General features: G+C 46.8%; 1 protein-coding gene across 1 annotated transcript in view; it reads right to left on the reverse strand.

The window, feature by feature from the left end:
* sema4f (sema domain, immunoglobulin domain (Ig), transmembrane domain (TM) and short cytoplasmic domain, (semaphorin) 4F) overlaps positions 1-10,000 on the reverse strand; it is a 71,115-nt gene that overhangs the window by 5,336 nt on the left and 55,779 nt on the right. The window contains exons 3-10 of the mRNA XM_062516368.1: positions 7,207-7,266; positions 4,028-4,126; positions 3,292-3,403; positions 2,922-3,041; positions 2,319-2,473; positions 1,276-1,457; positions 636-777; positions 58-277 (exon numbers count right to left, since the gene is read on the reverse strand). Of these exons, the coding sequence (XP_062372352.1) occupies positions 58-277; positions 636-777; positions 1,276-1,457; positions 2,319-2,473; positions 2,922-3,041; positions 3,292-3,403; positions 4,028-4,126; positions 7,207-7,266 (1,090 nt within the window). The remainder of the gene's footprint in view (positions 1-57; positions 278-635; positions 778-1,275; positions 1,458-2,318; positions 2,474-2,921; positions 3,042-3,291; positions 3,404-4,027; positions 4,127-7,206; positions 7,267-10,000) is intronic.

The raw sequence follows: 10,000 nt of genomic DNA on the forward strand, positions 1-10,000 counted from the left end.
CAACCAGGTTACAGAGAAGACAAATCACATGTTTTACTCTGCTTTTTCATGTCTTACCTGTACCCAGGTGCAACACGACAGCTGTGCGCTTGTCATCATCACTGACGGATGTGAGGGTGACGGCCAGCTTGGTGTACGTTGTTCCCCTTCTGACCAGTAGGGGCGCCGACACCACACTGTTCTCCATTAGAGGGTGGTCGCGCATGAATGTCAGCACTTTATCAGGCAACTTCAGAGAGGAGTCAAAGCCCTCGGACTTCAGAGCACTGTTTAGACACTGCACAGGAGAAGTGAAGAGATAGAGAGATAAGTTAATTCATTCATTAGCTCATTTGCTTGTTTCATTAATTAATGAATTCATCCATTCATACATTCTCATTATCTTTCTATTCATTCATTCATTCACTCATTCTTCCATCACGTCTTTCATTCATTAATTGTTTCACTCACTCATAGGAACACAGTGAGAGGTGACTGTATGGTGCATGTCGAGGGCAGCGCCTCATTAATAGTGTATTGGTGTGCTCTGCTCTCTGTCTACACACGTCTTGAATGTCCGGTCCATTTCTGCGTAGGTAACCTGTGACCTACAGTGACCTACAGGTGTGTGTGTGGTGCGGGTCAGTACGCGGTACCTGTCCTGGTCGCGGCGTGGGCACGGGCTCGGGGTTGATCCAGTTCTCGCAGGTCTTCTTCAGCTCCTTGAAGGGCCCGTCCATCACCTTGCTGATGTCGGCCAGGCTGTACACGCACACGGCCGACGTCTCCTCCCGGTCCCTGCACAGCAACCAACCAGAACTCAGCAAAGTGCACAACACACCACCTTATCAGCAGAAGTATTCATAACGTAATCACAATAACCAAATTCAGAATCAGCTCTTTTGACCAGGTTTGCACAAACAAACAAGGAATTTGAGTCTGGTTAATCAATAAGTAAGTATCGACAGAAATGATGCACCTCTGATGCAGGACCTATTTAAGCTACACGTATAAATAAGTTATTCATTCACATATCATAAGATAAAGTAAAGTAAACACACTCTTTTGTCTTTTGCTGTATTGCATACACATGGCCAAATGTCCCTCTCTCAGACAGGGCCAGTAGGACATCGCAATGACTACTTCATATTCTACACTAAATCTACATATTTCCATATTTATCCATATTTACATATAGCCAGTAAACAAAAGCATGTTTGCTGGTCCAGAGTGATTTTACTGTGAGCGGTGGGAAAGAGCAGCAGATGTGAGGGGGGGGGGGGGGGTGGTGCTGACCACTGGGAGGTGAAGATGCCGTAGAAGTGCGTGCTGCTGGGGTCGTCCAGCCGGTGGCGCGTGGTGAAGACGTCCGTGAGCACGCTGAAGCGCTGGCCGCTGGCGCGGTCCTCACACACCAGCTGGGCCTTCAGGAAGGTGGTCCAGCGCCGCTGCAGCGTCTTCATACCGCCCACGTCCGACTGGAGGAGAGAGAGAGGGAGAGAGAGAGAGAGAGGGAGGGAGAGGGAGGGAGACAGAGAGAGGGAGGGAGAGAGAGAGAGGGGGAGGGAGACAGAGAGAGAGAGAGAGAGAGAGAGAGAGAGAGAGAGAGAGGGAGAGAGAGAAAGAGAAAGGGGGAGGGAGAGAGAGACAGAGGGCAAAGGGAAAGAGAGAGAGAAAGACAGAGGGAAAAGGGATAGAGAGAGAAAGAGACAGAGGAAAAAGGGAAAGAGAGAGAGAAAGACAGAGGGAAAAGGGAAAGACAGAGAGAGAGAGGGATAGGGGGAGGGCAGAGAGAGGGAGATGAAGCAGGAGAAATGAAATTGATATTTACTATTCACTCGTATCAGCAATACTAGCCAATTGGGGCGACTGTTTACTGCCATTTACTGCCAAAGCATGCTTACCAGAAGGTGTGTGTTTCTCTTTTTCTGTATGCCAAATGTGTGTGTGTGTGTGTGTGTGTGTGTGTGTGTGTGTGTGTGTGTGTGTGTGTGTGTGTGTGTGTTTCTGTTTGAGAGTGTGTCTGTGTGTGTGTGTGTGTGTGTGTGTGTGTGTGTGTGTGTGTGTGTTTGTGTGTGAGAGAAAGAGTATGTGTGTGTACAGTAAATGGAAGCAAGATCAATGGGTAGAGAGGTTGTCACATCATATTTGAGGGCCGATTAAGTTCATCTGTGATGATGCAACAATTACAATTGGTCATCAGATCAGCGGTCCTGCAGTGATACTGTATTTGCCACTGACCTTTTCCAACTGAATCAATTTCCACTGAGCTGAGTTTTGCAACAACAACACTACATACTGAATGGATCTGCAGGCAATCTGACAGGTTAAACACTCACCTTGCAGACTCGGGCGACCCTTGGCACTTTGACCTTGGTGTAGAGGTCGTACTCCTTGGCCACCTCGGTGAAGAAGAAGTAGATTTTGTCATCTTCTCCAGTCGGGTTGTTGGTCTCATCTTCCTGGATGAAAGCTGAGCTGACAAATTCTGGGTCTGTGCACAAACACAAACACATACACACACACACACACACACACACATATATTATAAAAGGAAAGAAATCTACATGCAAAGGTAGAAAGAGTAATAACTTGAGACTGAGAAAAGAGTTTATGCATGTGTGTGTGTGTGTGTGTGTGTGTGTGTGTGTGTGTGTGTGTGTTTGTGTGTGTGCACATACACACTTGTTATTTGGGTAACAGGATTGGTATTTGGGTGTACGTCCATATGTGTGCTTGCTGTGAATCAGGTTCATTGGGTTCACTTGGAAAGGTGTACGTGCTAGCTTGTGTGTGAGTGTGAGTGAGTGTGAGTGTGTGTGTGAGTGTGTGTGTGTAGGATGTAAATCAGGTTGATTGAGTAAGGTGTGTGTCCTTCGATGTGTGCGTGAGCATGTGTGTGTGTACGTGTGTGTGTGTGTGTGTGTGTGTGTGTGTCTCACCACTGAGCCAGTTGATGGATCGCTCTGTTCGGATGCGCTCCTGCTCAATGCCCGTTGCCCTGGAGATGTCGAAGAGCGTGCCCAGGAAGTTACTGGTGGCAGCCGTGTACAAGATCCCTCCTGCAGAGAGAAGAAAAAACATGCTCAACACTGTGTGTGTGTGTGTGTGTGTGCGTGCGCACTTGTGTTTATGTGATGTGTGCAGGTTTGTGTGTGAGAGAGGAAAAGTCAGGAGGAGAAAGACATTGAAAGGGAAAAAGAGACTGAATGTGTGTGAGATTGCGTCTGTTTCTGAACGTGTGTGTGTGTGTGAGTGAGTGAGTGTGTGTGTGTGTGTGTGTGTGTGTGTGTGTGTGTGTGTGCATCTCACCTGCCATGACTGCCGTGTAATGCTGGCTGGGCTCAAAGGGACATTTTCCTTTTCCGGTCTCCATCCGCACACCACCCTCCTCTGCTGTCTCCAGGGAGAAGCTCGACATATTCTGAGAGGGAGAAAGAGAGAGAAAGAGAGAGAGAGAGAGAGCGAGCGAGAGGGAGAGAGAAAGAGAGAATGAGAGAGAGTGGGGGGGGAGGACAGAGACAAAGACCCAGAGACAGAGACCAAATCAGTCACACAGGAGAGTGAAAAGAGAGGACTGTTGAAATATCCAAGAGGAGGATTCGTCTATTGATCTTCTTTTCCCTGTGTGCATGTCTGCTGCTGTCTGAAAGGAGCGGTGTCCAGCAGGCTCCCCTACTCCACTGCACACTACACACACATGCAAATACCCTGCAGGTTACAGTATGGCTCTGGTTGTGCACGTGTTGTGTGTTTGAGCTGCAGTCACATCAATGTGGCACTCTGTCCACAACTGTTTGTCACCTCCGGCCATTTTGTACATGAACAGATTTACTGTATGTGACATGTACAGTATATGTTCAGCCACACGAGTGTATGCATATACCCGCGTATAAAAACAAACATACTGGACTACAACACAGACACACAGACACACACACACACTCACACACACACAATCACACACACACACACACACACACACACACACACTGTACCCATGGACACCACCACACGCACACACACACACACACACCAATGAACTCACCAGGAAAGCACACTGGGGATCGAAGGCGTACGTCCCACAGGCGTAGATCCGACCATCTCCTAGAAACTGCAGCAGGCGGATGTAGTTCTTGCAGTCGCCCTGTTGGGGGAGACAGAGAGCAACAAGTCTGATGAGGGACTCAAAGGTTGAATCTCAGAACAGAATTCCCCTAAAGCATAAACATAAAGTCAGACAATGTTCAGAATGGCATTTACTGAGTAGCCCCATACGATGATTGTAAGTGGAGAATGACATTCACAGTGGAGAAGTGTATTACAAGAGCTGGATAATCTTAAAGGACTTATATTGAGTAAAGGCCATACTGAGACAAGTATGAGCCTATAGGAGAAAGTAGCTGAAGACATTGATAGATCATGAACCAAATGACCCCAGGCTGGGAATCAGCACCAAAGTCTTAATAGATTGTCACAGCGAGTGAGAACAACCCCTGAAGCTTTTGTTGGTAGATTCACAACCTCGTCTACATGAATGTCATGAGAACAATCTGTTTTTTAAAAGGTTGAAGTTTAAGGTTACAAAATAATCCTGTAAAACTGGCAGAGCCCATTTCTCGGAATGCATCCAATTTCTCAAAGACAAAGCAGTTTCAGTAAGGCCCTTCAAACCCTTAATCAAACAAAGCTCTTCAAGGAGCTATGTGTAATTCTGTAGGATTTCAGCTGTCACACAGCTCTCTTTTCATTGACTTGCATTGTTTTTATTACAGCACCTCGTGTGGTACGACGTGGTATAACAAGAGAGCCGGGCAAAAGGCTAGCTGGTTTGCATGCTAACGTCAATGGGTATCTGGACAACACAGACCATAGGCTATTTTAGATGAATGAAAATGGTTATTTCTTGCCAATATGTTGTTTGTAGGTCATTTGCAGAGAAACAAATTAATTAAGTAAGTAAGTTAATATGTAAGTAAAAGTAAGTAAGTAAGTAAGTAAGTAAATAAATAAATAAATACATACATAAATAAAAATATAGCATTTTTCAGTGTGAGCCTAAAAACAGGCCTGTCACACCAGTGGGAGTTTGAAATAGTCCAGAAGCAAGTATTAATAGTGATGCTCTTTAAACCCTGTTAGCGATGGCACCCCTCTGCCTGTCACCCTCTATCTGCACTCAAGGCCCTGACGCAGATGCCCCGGCCAGACGTCGCTACAGTACGTGTGCCTCTCCCACGTCATGGGGCTGCCCCATCCTGGCCCGCGTGGCCTGAGACAAACCAGTGCCAACCTTCTGCTGCACTGTCACAGTGTGACACACACACACACACACACACACACACACACACGACACACACACATGCACACATGCACACATATACACACGCACACACACACACACACATACAAACACACACAGGCATGTCCACACACACACACACACACACACACACACACACACACACACATACTCATATGGGAGTCCAGCCAATGGGTGACTAATGGAGGACAGGCTGATGGCCAGTGCAGGATGCCCACCTAATGCCCGATTAGATTGGCTTGGGGCTGACCTGCTTCCAATTGCGGTATGGACCAAGGTGGACAGACAGTGGACAGTAAATAACCCAGGAGCTTAACTGGTTTAGCTGGAGTTTGCTTTGGTTTGGAGGGATTGCACATCATGCCCAGTTAACCTGAAGGGACTTACTACAGCTGCCCAAGGGCTTTTGCAGTTAGCAGTTTTATCCGATTGTGTGTGTATACAGAGATGCTAAATGGGTGCATGCTAAGACATTCAATGCAGTTTAATTTAGTTTATTTAAGTCTGCTTGCTGCGGTTAATGTGTGTGTGTGTGTGTGTGTGTGTGTGTGTGTGTGTGTGTGTGAGCCATACAGTACTGTATATATTTTCATACAATTACATGTGTTTTGTGTAACAAGACATGCATGTATTTATTTTGCAATACATGTACTGTGAGTTGTGTGTGTGTGTGTGTGTGTGTGTGTGTGTGTGTGTGTGTGTGTGTGTGTGTGTGTGTGTGTGTGTGTGTGCACGTGTGCGCCCATCCGTGTGTTTTGGCCTCTCTACATACAAAGACAGAGAAAGAGGTGAATCAAAGGGATACCCTGTCAAATCTGTCTGTATGTGTGTGTGTGTGTGTGTGTGTGTGTGTGAGAGAGAGAGTGAATATCTCAGCAGTCCAATAAGCATACTGTATGGAGGATGCGTGTGGGTGTGCTTTTTTTCTCTCTGTGCTTCCATCTGTCAATTTGACAGAATATTTGGGCATCATTACCATGTACATGTACATGCACGGGTATACTGTAGGTGCATTTGTTTTGTGTGTTGTGTTGTGTTGTGTTGTGTTGTGTTGTGTTGTGTTGTGTTGTGTTGTGCTGTGCTGTGCTGTGCTGTGCTGTGCTGTGCTGTGCTGTGCTGTGCTGTGCTGTGCTGTGTTGTGTTGTGTTGTGTTGTGTTGTGTGTGTGTGTGTCTGTGTGTGTGTGTGTGTGTGTGTGTGTGGGAGGTGAATCAAAGCAACAACAGCCCTTGTGCCTCTACTGCATTCCCTTTAACCCCCCCCCCCCCCCCATTTCCTCCTGCTGCCCCCCACCCCCCCCCCCCCCCCCCAGCCCTGACGTCTGCCTTTGTCTGCTAAGTCATCGCCGTCTCCGAGCCCCGCTGTCTGCTGCTGCTCCGACCCGCCGCCCGTCAATCAGCAGCAGGCCCCGCCCTCTGGGCCGCTGCTGCACGGAGTTCTGGGTCGGCTGCCAAGATCACACTAAGTGTGCTGATTAACTGCATTATACACCCTGGGTCCCATATGCTGACTGTATTCCCCAGGCTATCTCCCCCAATTACGCATCTGAGAGAGAGAGGTAGGGAGAGAGAGAGAGAGAGGTAGGGAGCGAGGGAGCGAGTGGGACAGAGGTAGAGGTAGAGAGAGAGAGAGAGAGAGAGACGTAGGGAGGTAGGGAGCGAGTGGGACAGGGGGAGAGGTAGAGAGAGAGATGGAGAGATAGAAAGAGATACAGGGAGAGTTCAAGGGAAAGCGATAAAAGAGAAAGATACAGGACGATGTACAGAGAGGCACAGAGAGAGAGAGAGTGATAGAGAGAGAGACAGGCACAGAGAGAGAGAGAGAGAGACTAGAAAAGAGAGAGAGAGAGAGAAATAGAGAGATTAGATTAACCTATCCACCTCCAATCTACAAAAACATGCTTACCTCAGTCTTCCCTTTGGCAACACATGATTTTCTTTTGTCCTCTGGAACATCCCATGTAATCTGCAAAAAAAAGAGAGAAAAAAAGGATTAATTTTTAACGTTGCATGTTTCACCTGTTTCTTAAAGTCCTTGTTCACATGTTTACCAAAAATCCTTGATTACTCTGCTCCAACCCTCTCGGCTTTTACTTTGTCGCAGCCTAACAAAGGAGTCCATCACGCCAAAGACAGACCGCTGAATTTGAGTGGAAAACTGAATTAAGAGAGAGGCAGACAAAAAAAAAAAAAAACGGCAAAGAGTGACAGCTGTCGGCAGTGGAATTCAATGCCCGGCAGTCCACTTCAGAGGAGCTATTTTGGAAAAGGAAACCATGTCACACATGAATATGTAAAGTTTTCCCCCAATTAAGACACCAGAGTACCATGTAAACACTGAGGGGGGAAATAAACAGCAGCAAGCCAAAGAGCTTGTTCGTGCATTAATTCCCCCTTATGAAGTCCGAATCCAGGACAACTTGCGCTGCCTTCATATTTTCCATTCAGGTCAATTATACAGAGAGGACAGACAGGCCGTAGTAGACGTGCACAAAGTTGAACTCGCTCGCGCTCCAGAAAAAAGTTGTGGCAATCAAACCGTCAGGGTTGTAAGCGGCTGTGTCTTTATGAGGAGCCAGCGCTGATCCCCGATCAGAGTTTTGAAGGCTCACATAGTAATCACACGTGGAGCCAAGAGCTACATTAGATGCAGCCTGGCAGCCGAGCCATGTATTTTGGCTGCCGGAACACGCCAGAAAGTTAGCATGGCCCTTGCTGTACTTCGTGTGCCTCTGCCAAAAAAGCCTCCTCTCATCCCCGCGTCGTTCCTCAGACGTCTCCCAAAGCATCCCAAAAGCATCCCTACAAATTATCGCGCTAAACAGATGGGCTAGGTTTTTTTTCCTTATTTTTTTTCACAGCTCTTTCATTTGAAGACGAAAGGGCCTTGAGTGCCTTGAGTGGAGAGAAGAAAAATATTGAAATGTTTTTAATGAATAAGTGACATAAGATAAATATCTGACTTCAAAACCCACCGCCGAGATCTTGTGGCCAGGCAGATACTGATGAATATTGCATCCCATGTCTTACTTATTCATTTGAAGGATACACCGCAGAGTACAAACTATTTTTTTTTTCTCTTCGCGCTCATCCTTTCAAACAAACATTTCCACATCTACTGCAATGTCCTGAGAATGAATTTCCACTTCAACTGCAATGTGCAGTGGAAAATAAACAGCCCAAACGGACAAAGGACACAGAGATAGGATAGGACACACGGAACATTACTGAAGCGGCGACGCGAGATGAATGGAAATATTATACTCAAGTGAGTCACTTTACCAGAGGCTCCTGGGCTACTCACTAACAGGACAGACCAGCTCGCATGTCCCTGTGTTGTGAGTGCGGAGGGGACCAGAGACTAGGCAGAGGCCAGGGAGAGGACCGACTGCAGTGGCGCAACTGACCGTAATGCATCTCAGCGGATGGCCAATAGGAAATCAATGTGGTAGAAGGTTCATGTTGTCAAAATGATTACCAGGCTTAGTGAGCATGTTACAGCCCGCTGAGCATGTGTGTGTGTGTGTGTGTGTGTGTGTGTGTGTGTGTGTGTGTGTGTGTGTGTGTGTGTGTGTGTGTGTGTGTGTGTATGTGTGTGAGAGTGTGTGCATGTGTGAGATCATCTGTTTGGATGGCTGTCTTACAGTATGTGTCGTGTCTGTGTGTGTGTGTGTGTGTGTGTGTGTGTGTGTGTGTGTGTGTGTGTGTGTGTGTGTGTGCGCTTGTGTGTGTGTGCGCTTGTGTGTGTGCGTCTATTACTAGAATTCCCCGATAGAGGAAGAGCATGCATTTCCTGTGTTTCTGTGTTTTTCCCGCAGCATATAGAGTGTCCTTTGTTTCAGCCTGGTTACTGAATGACTGGCTGAGTAGGACGCAATGCATGGTAGTAGTTACACAGTAACACAGGTGTGTGTACATGCCAGAAATACAACCTGGCAGGGGAATAAGGGAACCACTGTCATCACTTATACAATCTGAGCCATTATTAGATCCCCAATCCAATCAGCAAACAAGGACACATTTTGAGCACGGATCGGGAAGAAATCCAAATCCAGACATCCTCTAGTCTAACTCAATCTAGTGGCCATCTTGTGGTTATGCTCAGAAATGCTTCCTCTAATCTTTTCAGAAAACATCAAATGATTAGCCTGGAGCCAGCCCCAAATTTAGGGGCAGGATTTATGCGGTGCTGGACATATGAACAGTGGTGCCTAGTCATTCACGTTACATGAGCGTGCATCGGGTGATTTTATTCTATGACAAAAAGGCTGTCGCTAGAGGAGCTAGATGCTATTGCTGTTACTGTACATCTGTTATACAAGACCCTGACTGTGCAATACATTTTATAAAAAGAACAGGAAACAGTGATTTTGAGAAGGATGTTTTGGTTGTTCTCCCTACAGGATTTTCATATTGCATTGCTATGATAGGTCTATCCAATTAAAGAATAGAATAGAATATATACTTTTTTGATCCCTCGAAGAAAATTCAGTTCTCTGCATTTAACCCAATTTAACCGAATTAGTGAACACACAGCACACAGTGAACACACAGTAAGGTGAATCACACAACCCAGAGCAGTGAGCTGCCTGCCCAACCAGCGGCGCTCGGGGAGCAGTGAGGGGTTAGGTGCCTTGCTCAAGGGCACTTCAGCCGTGGACTGCTCGGGGATCGAACCGGCAACCGTCAGGTCACAAGCC

This window comes from Sardina pilchardus, chromosome 16, assembly GCF_963854185.1.
Source record: "Sardina pilchardus chromosome 16, fSarPil1.1, whole genome shotgun sequence".
Classification (NCBI taxonomy): domain Eukaryota; kingdom Metazoa; phylum Chordata; class Actinopteri; order Clupeiformes; family Clupeidae; genus Sardina; species Sardina pilchardus.